The sequence below is a fragment of the Mercenaria mercenaria genome, chromosome 10, assembly GCF_021730395.1.
Source record: "Mercenaria mercenaria strain notata chromosome 10, MADL_Memer_1, whole genome shotgun sequence".
NCBI classification, from domain to species: Eukaryota; Metazoa; Mollusca; class Bivalvia; order Venerida; family Veneridae; genus Mercenaria; species Mercenaria mercenaria.
In genome coordinates, this window is record NC_069370.1 from 7,140,597 (window position 1) to 7,158,385 (window position 17,789).

Here is a 17,789-nt window from a genome sequence, read left to right on the forward strand (position 1 = left end):
ACTTAGAAAACGTATTTTTCTTGAACAAGTTTTCAAATACACTGTTGCCCAGCTATAAAAGCCCCCTATTGGAAGTGGCATTATTCAAATTTATAACCACAAGGACCACATTTTGTACTGAAACTTAAACGAAGAACCTGCATGTTCCCCAAACAACCTACCATCTATGATTCAGGTTTCTATCATTTGTAACATAGTGGGAAGCACCCTGTTCGTGTCATGTGAGAAAGCAATCCAGCTGGCTTGCGGAAGTCCTGAGGCTCCACTTCCTCAAGGAGTTATGTGGCTCCACTTCCTCAAGAAGTTCTGTGGCTCCACATCCTGAAGGAGTTATGTGGCTCCGCTTCCTCAAGGCGTTCTGTGGCTCCACTTCCTCAAGGAGTTCTGTGGCTCCGCTTCCTCAAGGAGTTCTGTGGCTCCACTTCCTGAAAGAGTTATGTGGCTCCACTTCCTCAAGGAGTTCTGTGGCTCCACTTCCTCAAGGAGTAATGAGGCTCCGCTTCCTCAAGGCATTGTGCCAGTGACAGTCCAAACGGAATGACAAAGTTATTCTTCAGGTTTCGTCATAGATTATAACTGATTCAGAAACTCATTGAGTCAGTTTATTATTCTTTTAAACATAATTTTAAAAAGAAACACACCTTTGATTTGCAAAACTTGTGGCAAACATAACAATGTCTGATTCAGTACTGCTTGTTTTTTTCATAGAGCCGATGTACTTAATTTTGAAATGCAACTGTAAAGTAAAAAAGGAACGCGGTTTCTAAACGATTCTTTGTATTTCAAATAAACTACACACGCTTAATGCATTTACCATTATCTTCTGATGATCTTGTTTTGCAATGTATTTTCTATACTGAATTACTGAAGTCCTGAATTCCCCAGATCGTATTAAATTGATATATGATAAGAGTTAAAAGGATTTCGTACGGAAAACTGTGAGCGCAGGGACACCGAAGTAATGTTTATTTTAGAATTTGCAGAGAAAATATTGGTCAAATGAGTTTCAGACTTTCAAATAGTCCTAAATCACAAAATAAAACGTTTACCAAATCTCTAAACTACACCTGTCTTCAGCATACGTCAGTCAACTCGTAAACTTGTTTTGTGATTTAGGACTATTACTTATACCAGTGCTAAATGTCAAATGACAATAGTCATACAATCTGACTAAAGTACTTGATCTAAGCGTAGCGTAATAGGAGATGTACTTTAGTCAGATTGATAGTCATACAGCTAATGTTATTGTCAAATGATAAGTGATATTCTTCAAATACGTTTTATGATTTGTAACTCTTAAATCAATGTATATAACTTATAATAACATGTTCTACCGGAGGAAAATGCGACCACAACTGTTTTTGAAAAAGTTTTCAATGAAAAAAAAACTTTGGAACGAAAGCCAATGGTTATGTTAATGATGCATTTATCAATTGATACATTCAGCTCTTTATTTGAAGAAACACTTAGCAATAAACATTTGGCAATTATTGATTCGCATTTTGAAATTAACAAAAAGCATTAAATTTTATCATTTTGACAATTACCCTGATCACTAAACAACATACACCATTACAGTGCAATTTTGAAAACAATTTTAAATTTTGAAGGTTATACTTAACTGATTAAATAAATGAAAATTATAAACACACTAGCAAGGTATTGTTTTAATAAGAGTTGTCCTCTACTGATCATGTGTCTTTATTATTATTATTGTTGAAATTTTTATGTTATGTACATACTGAGAATTTAGTAATAAACTTGGAAACTTGTTTGTTAACGCGAAAACAAACTTTATAACTGCCGTTAAATGCAGTGCTGTTCATAATTCTCAACAACGGTATATGGCAGTTAACTTTTGTTCTCAAATTCTGGTGGAATTTCAATATTAAACTTTTTATAGATGGCTTTGGCTTCCTCAAATAGTTCGTTGGTCAGTGCAATATTGGCAATATCAGGTGCGTCGAAATTGTCGAATCTCTCAATGAATTCCATGACGCGGGAACGGTCCGCTTTGATGGCAGTGAGTATAAGCAAGTTCTGTAGATTCCTGAAACAAAGGATGTGAGCACGTGCTTAATGTTAAATATTTTAACCATCAAATACTTGAAATTCACATATCTAAAAGAAGCAAGCCCTGCGATTAATGATCAAATTGTCCTATTGAAGGTAGCAAGTCTAGCGATTTCTGTCAAATAAGCATGCCTAAAAATGCAAGCCCGAGTTTTATTGTTAATTTAACATGCCTAAATATATCAAATGTTCCAAAACTAAATGTAATAGGAATTCAATTATACTTTTTGTCATAATTAAAAAAGAGTTAGCTCTGTATGCGCGTCCATGGATGCTCGGCAGACAAAAATAATTGCTCGGCAGACAAAAATAGTACTGGACAAAGAGCGGAAAATAGAAAGAATATTTCGATCAAAATAGATACAGACAGATACGGACGGACTGGCATTTGATATATATTCACAACAGCTCTCCTTCGGTGGTGAGCGGATAAGACAAAATTACCTGTGCTCGCTAAAAACAGAACCTGCCATGACCTTGTCAAGCAATGTTATTAGCTCAAGTGGTAAATCTGCCACCATAAAAGCCTTCACTGCCGTACTAAATTGTTCCGGGTCTTGGATGTCAACAGCGACGTGTACACATTCCTCAATCAGTTGAAGTCTATACACATTATCTTCCTCCAAGACAATGGACCAAAGATGAGGGTCTTTACGTTTGAACACGTACCTAGCTTCACTCTCGAAGAAAGCATTATCATTGCATACCTAAAAAAAACATATACAATATATATATAGTTCATAATATATCATTCATAATCATTTAAAGGCACTGGCTGCCTCCAGATCAGAAAAAAAGGAATACGGAAATTAATGCTATATTTCTTAAGAATGATCTGAAACTTAATTACTGACATACTATTTGTTATGGAAACACATGAGAACTGCTTGTTTTACTAATTTTTACGATGAAAATCGAAAAGCGGTTGTAAAGCTTTACTAGAGGTAAACCGTCCTATTAATCATTAAAAATCTTTACTTAATATTCGTTAAACACATAGTCCTCCTTGGCGGTATTGATGAAGACAGAAGAAAAGTTTTCACTGCCGTGGTGGCCTGGTTTCCATCCTCGAAGCGGGCATATTTTTCTTGATTTTGCATTTTAAGAATCAAAAACTCATAAGGGAGTAGGCCCCCTGGTCCCTGTTCATCCAGATGGCTTCCTTCACTTGCCTTACTCTCTGATTGTCCTCCTTATCGATTACTTTCGCCCCTTCCCAGTCAATTACATGGTTGGTTCTTGATGTGTGATCAGTTATTGCACTCTTTTTAAATATGTTCTCTGAGTTCTTTCTTTCTGATCTAGTGTAAACAGCTGGTGCGTTTAAAGAGTTAATTTAATGAGAGAGTGGCAAGTGAAGGAAGCCACCTGAATCGCGAGCAGCAAACCAGTGATGAACAGGGACCAGGGGGCCTACTCCTTCAGCACCATTTACGGACAATTAGTTCACTCTGACCTGTCCAGAAGTGAACCAGTCCGTACCCGGAAGTCGTCACAGTTCTGAGGAAGGTCAGTGATACCGACCGAAACTGTCAGCCAGGTAAATAAATTTCTGGATATGTCATGATAAAAGTTTACATAAACTACATCTACTATCCTGATGAACCTCATTAACGACCAAACTTCTATTTTAAAGAATTGATCACCAAACTGGAAACAAGGTAAAGTAATTTTCCAGGAGAATGAGTTTACAAATACATTTAGTTTGTCGTAAATGTTGTCGTAAAAATATCAGCAAAATTATCCAGAAGTTTTGATTAGTATATTTAAACAAGGAAAACTTTTGTTATTGTGGCGATATATAATTGGAACACAAATATTTAAAATGGCAGTTTATAGCATATGTGTTTGTCTATACAAAACGCATAGTGGGCATAAATCTTTAGTAAAGGTTTAGCTGCCATATACACATAAAGAAACAATATGTGTACTTTGTTTAGACATCTCCAAGTTTTTGTTAACAGAAAAACTTTATTACCAGATACAAGTAATTCTGCGTGTAAATGTTTAGCAACTAAAAACACAAGGAGAAACGTCATCTGTACATTGTTTAGAAATCCCTGTCATAAAGTCATAAAGGGAGAAAAAGATATGGATTAAACAAAACGTTCTACCATATGAATCATTATTCAAACTTTTGTTGAATATTAGAAAACCAAGTTATCGAAAATAGAATTTAACAAGTTTAATATATTTCATTTTCATAACAAAAAGGTGGCAACCACATTATTAGCAAAGTCTTTACGAGCCTTTAACATATAAAAATTGGAATGCTTTTCTACATTACAGTTTAAGAGACCTTTCTCTTGCCACTTATTTTAATGTGTCTCTGGATAAATAATTGATAACTTGAGACTTTGCATATGACAAAACAAACAATTACCGTAATGAGGTTCATGTCGCTGTGGTAACGTTCATAAATCGAGCAGGCAAGGCGGGGATTTTTCTTTCCACAATACTTTCCTACGTCTTCCATATCATAGTATTGATTAGTGCTGTAAAGAATTTCATTGTAATATGTTAATGCTTGTTTTTGAGCATTGCAAAACTCTTCTGAATAAAACATTTCAATAAATATAACAAAACCGTGATTATGTAGATCACAGACTAGTAAAAACTAGCTTCCTAGTTATTTTTAGGTGTAAAACCTTTTGTATTGCTTTGCACTGTACAGTTGCAGAAAAGGTATGTACGAGAATTTGAAAATTTTCAAACAGTACCACATTTTCTACATTAATTGCACCTTGCAAAGTTGTCCAAAAGTATTAATCTGCCATTAGATAAATAGATGGTGCAAACTAATTGGCAAAAGTATTGAGTATCTCCTCTTTCTGGTGGCGTATCTTTAAAAAATTATCTTCTTAACCTTCCACTGCTAATTTGCTGAAATGGACTGGTCTATCTTTCAATTTGGACAGTTGCATTTATTGCTCGAAGGGGTGTTCACTGAAAAAATTACTGACTGAATAGCCAACAGTGCAGACCATGATCAGACTACACGGATGTGCAGGCTGATCTTGGTCTGCACTTGTCGCAAAGGCAAATACACTTGCCGCCAGCATGCTAAAATGTTAAGCAGACACACGTTATATATGTTTTACGTTTTGTATAAATATATCTAAATTCAAGATAGTTCGATGCACACAGATATTACCTTAAGAACTTCTCTGTTTTGCGTCTGATGTCTGTATCATTTAGTTCAGTGTCCTTGTCTACATATATTTTAGCGAGAGCGGTGTGTGTTTCAGGATCTGTCATCCCTTGTTTCTTGCGGTCCTCCAGCCAGGACAACAAAAGGCGTCTTTTGCCTCTCACTTCAATCTCCTCGACAAGCTCTTTAACCGAACATTGACCAATCACAAGTTGGTTCATCTGTTTTACAATGTCCTCTGATTTAGACAATGCCATAAGGTCGTCAACAAGTACGGATACGCCAGAACGGACAACCTAATACAGAAAATAATTACAAAAACAATAAGTACAGTTATACAGTAGAATAATAACGTTATATCAAAATGCAGAAGGTTTCATCAAACTAGCGCTTTAGACTGGACATGTTTAAATTTAAAAAAAAAGAGCTAGGCTACGTAAGCCCGACATCTCTCTATGCCTTTTGCATCATAAGCTTTTAAAATCTAAATTCAAATGAATAATGACTAAAATACTGAACTGAAATAGGGAATATTAACATGTTTCTACATCTTTATCTTCATTATATTATTGCCATATCTTTAGAAAGAATAACTGGTGTTTATTTCAATGCTTTTCTGTAATATTATTTACAAAAACACTAGTTATGAAAAATGATAAGTAGATCTACTATAACTACATTTGAGCCGCGCCATGAGAAAACAAGCATAGTGGGTTGGCGACCAGCATGGATCCAGACCAGCCTGCGCATCCGCGCAATCTGGTCAGGATCCATGCTGTTCGCTAACAGTTTCTCTAATTGCTATAGGTTCTGAAAGGGAACAGCATGGATCCTGCCCAGACTGCGCGGATGCGCAGGCTGGTCTGGATCCATGCTGGTCGCAAGCCACTATGTTGGTTTTCTCATGGCGTGGCTCATTTGTTGATTCGAAATTCTCAAGAAAAGATTGTAACATTTTTGACATCTTCTTCTTCAAAGAAGGTTTAAATGACTGTAATATTTTGCATACATTTACGTAACTCACTTACTTTCCTTGATTTGTCTTCTTCAACTCTTCCTATGGTATCCGTTTGCATAACAGCAGCGATTAAATCTTTGCTCTCTGTAAATTTCATAAGTATTTGCTCATGAACGAGTAATTCATCTGCTGAAGCTAAATGTTTCTGTCCAAGTTTAAGGTAAACAAACTTTTCTGCACTGCTCAAATTTTCCTTTGAAATCTTTTCTTTACACTCCTTCAGGTTTGCAACAGTCATTGCAATTACCTTAACTTCGTCTTCAATTTGTTTTGAAAATTCAGTACGTGTTTCTTCCACACCTGTTTTTGCCTTTTTCTCTAAATCATCTAGATGTTTAGTCAACCGTTTTCGGAGTTCTTCAATTTCTTTTACGATCGTCTGTTCACTGCCTAACAAAGACTTGACATTTTCCTTTTTCCTCGCACAAGTTTTCTCTAATGCGGAAAGAGTATCGTCGACGTTTGTTTGCAATGCTTGGAATCTAGAAATGTCCAAGTAAGTCTGAGCAGCAGCTGAAACGTCATCCACATTAGCACAAGCCCTGTAGCGAAACAACCCAAACATTGATTAATACTCTACAAAATTACTCGCAAACATTAACATGCAAAAGGAATACTTGTTTTCAATTATTGTTGCTGAGGAATTATTTTGTATTTCCGACCAATTATTACAATACAAAGCAAATTTTCTAACTTATTATTTGCGAATATTGACCAAATTACTCTTTTTCTCTGAAACAATTAGTAGACGAACCATAATTTGAAAAAAAAGCGTCTGTTATTTATTCTCCAAATGTTCTTGCCTACTTAGCGGGGAAAGTATCGATTTGTCCAAGCACGCACCAGGGATAGATATTCCTGTCTTTCCCTAGGGAAAAACCCTTGTCTAAAATAGCCTGCACTTAGGTGACGTCACATAGCCTAGTACTGGGACTATTAATCTATAAATATAATAAAACGAAATACCCAAATCTTTTTGTCGCCACGATCTATTTTGAACGTGATAGGCAAGAAAAATTATCTAGCATGTTTGCCTGTGTAAAACTTTTTTCCCAACCCTTGGGACAGCTCGGATACCTCGCTAGCGCTAAGTTTTTCATTCCGCACTGTCCCTCGGTAGGGAAACTCCGTCATACACAATGTGGATGTTAATGCACAGCGCCATAATTTTGGGCAAATGTTTGTTAGTACCGCCACCCCCCGCCCCCCCCAGACACACACACACACCGAAAGCTTTTGAAAACAATGGATCCAACTGGTGCATTCTGGGCGTTCTGAGGTACTTGATTTGGTTTTGAAAAAGGACAGGTTTTGTGACAAAATCAACCCAAATACATTGCTAAATATAGTTCATGTTTTACGACTCATGCTTGCTAAGTATCTCGGAATATCTTAGACCGATTTCTGAGGTTTTTATGGGGAGGAGTTACAAAGGCATTAAGCTCTCAGGTTTGTCAGCGAGTTTTATGTGCGAGCGTAACGAGCGAGAAATCATTTATTAACATGATCTTTTTATTTTTACCAGAACTAAAGACAAAATACCTATGCAGTGTAGCGATCGAGAAAAATGCACATTTTATTTTTTTTTCATCCAGAACAAAAGACAAATTACCTATGCAAGAGCAGCGAGCGAAAAATGCATATATTATATTTTTCACCCAGTACAAAAGATAAATTACCTATGCGAGCGTAGCTAGCAAGAAAAAAATGCATATCCCATAACAAGAAATAAATTACGTATGCGAGCGTCGCGAGCGAATAAAATCAAGTAGCTAGCAAAGGATAAGTTTACCTGTGGTTTTTGGCAATGCACATTGTACAACATACGACGTCATGTGTACCACAATACATTTCAATATCCCGACTTGTGTGGACAAGACATTTCGCTGTGACTTCAGCTTTCTCTACAGCTGTTCTGTTTTGATCAGCGCGTCCGTTACAGAGGTTAGTAGAAAATCGAATGTATACTTGCAAGTTTTGACACAGTCTGTTTGCAGTAGGGCATATTTAATTGCTTTTTTTGTTTCACCAGCTTCTCATAGTGACAAGGCAAATCAATATTGCATCAGACGCGGAAAACTGTCTCCATAGTTTTCCACCTTCTGCATTTCCTGTAATGGAGTTAATAAAACTATGTCCGGTCAAAGTTAGCAAAAGGTGTTATTGACAACCAGTTTAATTTCTCAAAGGGTTTGTTTATAATTTATACGGAATATCAAAGCTTCGTAAGCAAGGATAAGTACTATCAAGATCGGTTGAATACTATTGTGACACTTAAATAGATGACAAACGATCATGAGGAACTCAGAAATGTACCATTAATAAAAACATTCATCATTACTAAAGTCAGACTGAAAAGAATTAGAATATTGACACATTTCCTCATTCTACAAAACGCATTCTTTTTTTCGTACATACCCATCACAAAATCGTTTATACTCTTACAATTGCTGTTCAAACAATCTACATTTTTCAATGACATTGACGCGACTGAGCGTAAAATGTACATTTTAAGCTAGCGTAGCGAGCAGACAGGTGACCAGGTAGTTTTAATCACCTTTGAAAAAACCGACTGCTTTTCTCTGTCTCAAAGTATGCAACAAATATCTAGAAATATAAGAAAATGCAGAAGCCAATTTGAGAACTGTTGTGTTATTTTGTATTGTATGTACCATATATAGATTGTGAAATGACATGAATATGATTAAGGCCAATATTTAGACCAGGTTGTTCCCCCAGCAAAGAGGGTTTAGGTAAAATCATTACAATAGCATAAAAATTTGGGAGTTTGTTTGCCCCTCCTGTGGCCTAACGCCAATAACCCTTCAGCCACCGTGACATACATACACACACGCGCAATCTAGAAAATAAAATGGATTTAATGCAATATGACATGGAAAATCGCACCTCGCTACGCGCATGTAGGGCTACACACTTTAAATCAGATGTGTTCAAGTTAATGAAAACTTATCCGACCCAGAATTGAAATAAATACGGCAACGTTAATATATAAACTTGCTTACCCACTTTTAAATCCTTTAGTGTTAAAATTTAATATTTAAATGACTTCCGTGTTGTAACTTGTTTAAATCAATGATACATTCATAGGTGTTTCCCTTTAACTCAGCGTCGCGGAACATCGTTTCACATATGTACAATGCATACAAAGTTTGGACAGCTTGAAGTTTTTCTGATATGTTTTAACATTTTAGTTAGTAACAACATATTAAAATTACTGATAAACAACAATTCAAAAGAATAAATCATGTTCTTATAGAAAGAAAAGTATTCGAAAATCGACTTTAACTAAAAGTATAATAATATTGAAATACGAATCTTTAGAATGTACAAGAGAGTTATTTAAAATTTATTTAGAACAATATGAAAAAGACGGAGGGTCCACTGATTAGATGGGATTTGAATGAGTCGGTAATGGTGTAAGGGCGTTATTGATTGATCCTGTGCTGGAAAAAAATGGATGTGGTAGCTTTATGTGGAAGTTCAGTGTCTCCAATATTTGTTCTTCATGTGTTCCTGTATAATAATATTTTGAGATATGTTTTGCGACAAAGTTTAGTTTGCATTTGTGCTCTTTTGTAAACTTAATTCCGACAAGGGAATGGTATTTATTAAGGTATGACCCATGTAATAGTGTACCTCCTTTTGAAGGGTATTCAATTCCTACAATATTTTCAGGGGGCATAGGTTCAAGCCCTACTGGGACCAATCTGTTCACCCATATACTCCTTTTTTATAGTAAGTTTTTTAATTTTTTCAAGACTTATTATTAATTTATTGTACAAGTGAAAACTTTTCATTTGATAAGTGATTTCTTGCTGTTCAAAGTGAATTTACCTCTAAAACAGAAGGGGACAGAGTTAGACATCTTTAAATATACTGAGTTACATTCGGTAAATGTTCTTTATTTTGCCTTAACTCTTTAGAGTACATATTGTGGAAGAAATGTAGGTAGGTTTTACTTCTGCCCCAAGGTTATTTTTTAATGAAGTGAACAAAATTCAAAACAGTCCCACAGGGACTCGACCTCTCATTAAATCCTTTTTCATGGGGCACCCTAGGAAAAATGATATTCAGTTTTATTTTGTGTTTTATAATTGTTTACCAATAGTTTGGCGTTTCTTTTATCAAAATGAATAGTATAATGAGTTCTCTGCAAACGTTTTGGACAGTGGCCATCATTTAGAAATTTGTCTCTACTTGAGCTTGATGAAATATCATTAACCTTTAGCTTGCTGGCGGCAAGTAATTTTGCCTTTGCGACAAGTGCACACCAAGATCAGCCTGCACATCTGAGCAGTCCGATCATGGTCTGCTCTGTTCGCTATTCTGTCCGTAAATTTTTAGTGAACACACCTTTGAATAATAAGTAGTACTGATGGACCAGTCCATTTTAGAAATTTATCAGGGAAGGGTTAATATTACAAAATTTATAAAAAAAAAACGGCACGGTAAAAGTTGTTTAAATTTTGCATACAAATCTCTCACTGGATACAGTATAATGCTGTAACATTGTTTTGAACATTTGAAATATTCACCATTAAGTGGGTCATATCTTAATCGTTGCTAGACCTTGTTGCCCATCCCTTTTGCATATTGTTTATTTTGAATATTGTAGAGATGAACTTGTATGTAAAGATATACCATAAAATATATTTAAAGTAACCAATGTTTAGGGCGGTCTAAAATAGTCGTCGGAAAGTCCGAAATAAAGGGTGTATTTTTATGTTTTGTTGGAACAAAAATTATGTACATCCCAGACTTTAACGAAATTTAATTTTCATCAATTACAGTACTTGTAAATTACAATCTTTAATATACAGTGAGTTTCAAAGGATATGATGTAGAGTTATATTTCAATAAGTCACCGAAAACCAAAAATGGAAAAAATAATATTATGGCGCTCTTTTGCAGTACCAGTTTAAAGATTAGGTATTCTCATTAGTATCTCTGTATCAATATTTCGGGTAAATCAGTCAACATTGAGATTTGGGTTTAAAAGCAGACAAAATGAAAGCAAGACGTTTGTAAGAAGATTGCCTGTCACTGGGAACTTTGTATGTAATTTTTGCATCCGAGGTATGTTGTGACCTATGACTTGAAAATAGCCCAAGGCTATCTTTTACTAAAATATTTTGTATTCAGATATTTATTTCAAAAATAGAAATCTACATATGGAATATCTAGAATTTACTTATAAATACTGGTCGACTATAAACAATATTAATTATGTTCATATATATGGCATGTCAAACGTTGCTAAATTATATATGTATTCTAAAATTTGCATACAATAAGAATAACGATATATACAATAACAATGGTAAGACTTAGAATATGAATGACAAGACATTGAATAACAATATCAAAGATGCAATAACAATAACGAAACATAGAATAACAATCATGACTTTTACCATAAGAATATCGAACATACCATAAGAATAACGACATATACAATAACAATAGCAAATTTTAGAATATGAATGACACGACATTGAATAACAATAACAAACATACAATAATAATAACATACATATATAATTTAGCAACTTTTGACATGCCATATATATGAACATAATTAATATTGTTTATAGTCGACCAGTATTTATAAGTAAATTCTAGATATTCCATATGTAGATTAAGACTTACTGTGAGACATTTATGTATACAGAGTTTGCGTCTCTGTGATGGACAATACAATTTGCAATGGCCGCCGAATCGAATATCTTTTCAAGAAAAGGTCACATGACCCTTGAATCTGGAACGTAGGCTCTCCAGATGACGATAATTTAGCACCCAGGTTGTCATTTGATACACGTCAGAATATATATATTAACTTAAATGATAGAAGGCAGTACTCAGCAAGCACCTGGGCTATAAACTTGACCTTGGACGGGAGATCATTGGCGTAAACCAGGAATAGGAGAGGAACGAGGACAAGTAGCTGAAATGGATCTTTCCAGAACAAATTGCTTGGATACTGATAACAGAAAGCCTTCCATCCTGGAGTGAACGTTCTCCTGGATTTCGTAGTAGGCTAATCTAGCTTTCACAAGTAATACAAAATATATAACACACCACAATATTTAAGACATGCTATTTTTTTTTTAATTTGGTTTGGTAATCAATATAGAAGATAATTGATTAAAGTATATGACAAACTGTATATTTAATATTATTTTATTGTTTTAAACTAATATATGTTTAGCATTATGGTGCACATGAATTCGGAAGTACTTAGACTATACCTTGAATTACCACTTGTTGTATTGTATATCTGAACTGATTTGAAAAATTAAATTTGAAATTTGAAATATCTATAAACATGTATAACTTATAACTATACGGTTATTATCAGTTATATTATCACGCATATGTACATGCTACAGATAATAGCTACGATATCTAACAAACCATACAAAGTGTGAAATGATTTCCAATAAATGTAAAAAAGTAGCACACGTGTTCACTCTTGCGTAGTGCGCACGCAAAGCATACACATTTTAGATGTTAGAGATAATATTGGATAATAATAAATACATTGATATTGTCCGTAAGTATTGACCTGGCACTCATGAATATTCCGTATATTTCCGTAGATTTATTTTCGGTGTCCGAACATAAAAAGCGATATAACTAAATATTACATATATAATTCCTAACTGATATATTGTCACATGTGCAAGTAGCTGTGCGGACAAAGCGATTACCTGCCAATATGAGGATTTTGGGTTCGAGTCCTACATCTGACCATATCGTTTTGCCCCCAAATTTTATATGCAGACTTACTACTCTTTTGATCAAACGTATCGTGATATTTATGGTTCATTTATTAAGAATAATCATAGTTACACGTTAAAAAAGTGGAATAAAATTGTTTTAAAAGTATCTTAGATAAAAAGAAATTACCTGTAACCAGCGTTCCAGAAAAAAATACAAAAGAAAAGAATTAAAATTCAAGAAATATGATACATGAAATAATATAAACGATAGCATTACAATACAATAAACTGAAGAAAAAAAAGGCTCTGTTTAGTAAGTGATTTCGAACCCGTGGTAACGTGCGTGGAAGTCAGACACCTTACCTCTACGCCACCGTTTCATCGATCAATTTTACATGTTACTTTAGTAATGTAGATACTTTCAGGATACTAATATTGCGTAAATTAACGAAAACGCCCGAAAATCTTAGCGAAGATTAATGAGTGCCAGGTCAATACTTACGGACAATACAGTCCATAACATAAATAAACGTGTTTGTAAACATAGACGGACCCAAACGGAAGGGGAAGAAGCCTTTTATAAAAATATTTGGATAGCAAAATACAATACATATCGTAGCCCTGACCAACCTATAAACCGGGCCAGTCTATTTTATAAGTGCATCAACACGGTTGACCCATTTAAACGAGCTGTAGTTGCACTTTCTTTTCTCGATTTACACAATAAACTGGAAGTAAAAATGTAAATAAACAGCAAGTGAAAACTTACAATAGTTCAATAAAAGATGATTCTCGTATGATTTATGTTTACGACATGAGGGGGGCTAGGTTCCAGAAACACTGCTTTATCATTCTTATAATTATCATCCTAGTTTTTATATAGCTCAAAACCTTTTTCTATTCAAAGTCATAACGTCATATCAGTGTGATACACTGGTCCTTACACATTTGCAAGCGAAGACCGGATCGTTATGGGACACTCTGTTTGTCAGCTATTATGGAAACTTCTGTTTCAATTATACCATTACAGTAATTGATAAACCCCCTTTCCGCATCATACACTTTGCCGATGTTCATGCTCTTTGTTATGCTAAACTGACCGTCTTTAAAGGGCATCCGAGTGTTTTCTATTAAGTCTGGATTCTTCTTGGTGCAATTTTTTATTACAAATCTTCCAAACACTGATACTATACAGCCCTTTAATTCATTTGCATCAAATGAAAGCTCTAGCAATAAGCTGTCATTTGGACCACCCTTAACGGTGAATTTTGCGTCAGTTTCCATCATTTTGAATTCTTTCGTCTGCTTGTGATTTTGTTTTTGTAGTTCTTTACCATTCAGTGCAAAATTTAAAGATATACCTTCCCATTTCTCACTGTTCATGATCATAAATCTTTCTATATTGTTTAGTCCTAAAATTAAATATCTATTTACAGACTGCAAGCTTCTGCTTTTTTGTTCAGACTTTTCCAGTCGTCGTATCATTTTATCCTGGATCATGCATATGGTTTTCAAAGGAGCATCAGTCCTCTTCAAAGCTTTGTTTAACTCTTCAATTGACTTTTTAGAAGCTTCTGTCACACATTTCTTGTGGAGTTCATCCATGTTATAAGTCAAGGCTATTTGCAACATATCATAAACTTCGTCTGCATCTGATTCATCTCTGAGCTTACTTGTCAAGAACAACTCACATTTTGATTTCAGGTGTGCAACTTGATATTCTTCAGCAAGAGGAAGTACTCGATACACATTTTCCTCACAAATAAGTTTTGCCGGACAGATGCAATGGAGGAACTCGAGCACGTCATAAAAGTTCTTGTCCGGTAATTCCATTTCTTCTTGATTTTTCTCCTTAAAGTCTGACTGGAATAGCTTGTCAAACACTGGTGACGCATAAGCCAGAACTGCCTTTGATACATAGAGCTTCCTGCACTCTACAATTAGAGCGAAATCGTCTTTCCATGTTCTCTCGATAAAAGCGGGTGGCGCTTTATTCTCGGTTTCTTGGCCAACACCTTCAATACTTTTAGAAGCAGTTTGTTCTGGATCTTGATCCATATTGTCCTTCCAGTTTCACTAACTGATACTCCCACTTTCTCCTGCAGGTTATATATATTGAAGGTTCAAGGTACATAGAAGATTAGATCTCATTTATCAAACAATGAATTGAAATGGCTACGTTTATTTTAAATTGCGTAAAGTTAACGATATAGTCACATGATAAAAAACTAATCACGATAAAGGTAAATTTGAAAAAAACATAGCAGTAGGCAAAGGCAACGAATCAACCGAGCATTATTTCATCACGGGTGGGCACCTAGGTAAAACCACCGACCTTCCGTAAGCTAGTTTGGTAGCTTCCATACACTGTCATGAAGCAATTCTACACTCCAGCGAGGTTCGAACCGACCAAGTGGCTCTTCATTTTAGGTGTAAATGTCAGGATTTAAAATTTCTGCTTTATGCGCAGAATAAATCAAATTGCAAAGTTCTCTTGAAATACGTTGTTGAAAATCTGATGAGACCGTTTTTGATGAAAATTTGTTACATTTTACGTCCGTTGTTATCCCCCGACGAAAGTCGGAGGGATATAGTTTTGGCGTTGTCCGTCCGTCCGTCCGTCCTTCCGTCCGTCTTTCCGTCCGTCCGTCCTTCCGTCTTTCCGTCCGTCCGTCCGTCCGGAGCCATATCTAGGAAATGGTTGGGAATATTTATTTCAAACTTCATATACATGTTCACCACAATGAGTTCTTGCGGCCCGTCAAGTTTCAGTCAGATTGCCCAAGTAACACCAGAGTTATGGCCCTTAGAAATTTCTAGTTTTAACTATATAGGGTACTATAAATATGGCAATTTCTGCATCATAACTTTTGATATATTTGACCTAGAACTATGAAACTTAAACAGAATTTAGATCACCATAATGTGGTTGTGTACACACAATTTCATTTGGATTTATTTGTAAATTAAGAGTTATTGCCCTTTAATTGTATAAAAATCCACATATTTGTACATAACAAACTTACCATTTGGTAGAATTTCATTAAATTTTTTTCATTCTTTTCCATGAACATTTATTGTAAACATGTGAAGTTGTGTACCCACACCTGGTCACCCCCTTACCTTGATCACACACCTCCCCCACTATCCCCCGACACCCCCCCCCCCCCCCCCCCCCTCAAAAAAAAAAAAAAAAAAAATCATTCCTTACTTTAGATTTTTTTTCAAACAAACTTCATATACATGTTCACCACTATGAGGTTATGGGGCCCATCAAGTTTCAGACAGATTGCCCAAGTAACACCAGAGTTATGGCCCTTAGAAGTTTAGGGTACCATAGATCTATAGATATGCCAATTTCTGCATCATAACTTTTGATATATTTGACCTAGAACTATGAAACTTTAACAGAATTTAGAGCACTATAATGTGGTTGTGCACAGACAATTTTGGACGGATTTCTTTTTGTAACTTCAGAGTTATTGCCCTTTAATTGTCTAAAAATCAACATATTTGTACATAACAAACTTACCATTTGGCAGAATTTCATTAAATTTCTTTCATTCTTTTCTGTGAACATTTATTATAAACATGTGAAGTTGCGCACCCACACCTGGTCACCCACTTGCCTTGGTCACACCCCCTCCCCCTCCCAAATTTTTTTTTTTTTCATTTCTTATTTTAGATTTTTTTTCAAACCTTCCAAGTTGTACCATTCCCCCACCTCACTTCTCCACCCAGTCATGCCCACCACTGATCATGCATCCTCTGCCCACCCCCTCCCCCCCTCTCCAACTTCACCCTTTTACCTTTTTTTTTTTTTTTCATTTTTAATTTTCAATCAATATTTATAATCAACATGTGAAATTTTGTTTCCTTTCCCGTTCCCCTGCACCCCCACCCCCTAAAAAAATATATATTTCCATTCCTTCTTTTTTTTAAATGTTCAAACCTTCAACATGTTAAGTTGTGACTGCACAAACCTTGCCCTCAGCCATGTTCAAGATATCTTACCTGTGTTCTCTTAAGGACATCTGATCTTTTAAGTTCAAATGTACATGTAAAACAGCAACACCTGGTGCCAAACCACTCAAAGACAATATTTCATTCCAGTTAAACTTCAAGCTCACATTTCAATTAACTGCATTTAATTTAAAAAGCTAACCTTATTACAGTAAGCATATCCCATTCAAAATAAATTCTTTAGTCAGGATCAAAGTATCATACATTTATTATGTACTCTTTAATTAAACATTTGTTTTCTGTTAAATTGATTTTGACTAATGAAATTATTTGCTTCTTATTAACATCCTTAACTTTTTGCCGGATATATCTTTTTGCCATTTCTCACCACAAACCCTTTCGGCGGGGGATACCAATTCATCGAATTTGCTTGTTTTATTATGTATTTATCCTGATGAAGGCGTAAGCGCCGAAACGTTGATAAAAGATCAATATTCACGTGTTGTTGTTGAATTTTACCATCGTTTACATTTTACATGCAATAACAACAAAACAAACTAATAATGAATCTTATGTTGTCACCCTTTCCCTATTACACGAAGACCTTCAGCAAATTGTAAAACTATTATTGCGTGTTCTTGTAAGACTAGGAGAAACATGCATAAATATCAAAATGATTTCGAAGTTAGTACGATACAAATTTACTAAGCATTTAACATTTCTACAGTGTTTCAAATTAGAATAGAGGTTATACGCCTGAGGAACATTTTCGTTATATTACCGATTTATACTACTGAAATATATCAAAACCTGGTTCTTTCACATATTATTATTTGATGTA

General features: G+C 35.1%; 2 protein-coding genes across 2 annotated transcripts; both read right to left on the reverse strand.

Moving 5' to 3' along the window:
- Positions 1-596: 596 nt before the first annotated feature.
- On the reverse strand, positions 597-8,158 carry LOC123559970 (clathrin heavy chain 1-like). The gene is made up of 6 exons (XM_045352148.2): positions 8,035-8,158; positions 6,253-6,784; positions 5,228-5,520; positions 4,457-4,568; positions 2,518-2,780; positions 597-2,050 (listed from the first exon to the last, which is right to left on the reverse strand). Exons 1-6 carry the CDS (start codon positions 8,091-8,093, stop codon positions 1,852-1,854), a joined length of 1,458 nt encoding a protein of 485 aa, XP_045208083.2. The 5' UTR covers positions 8,094-8,158; the 3' UTR covers positions 597-1,851.
- A 4,634-nt stretch (positions 8,159-12,792) lies between these two features.
- LOC123543714 (uncharacterized) lies at positions 12,793-15,069 on the reverse strand. Its single transcript, XM_045329784.2, has one exon. It carries the CDS (start codon positions 15,041-15,043, stop codon positions 13,955-13,957), a length of 1,089 nt encoding a protein of 362 aa, XP_045185719.2. The 5' UTR covers positions 15,044-15,069; the 3' UTR covers positions 12,793-13,954.
- Positions 15,070-17,789: the final 2,720 nt, after the last annotated feature.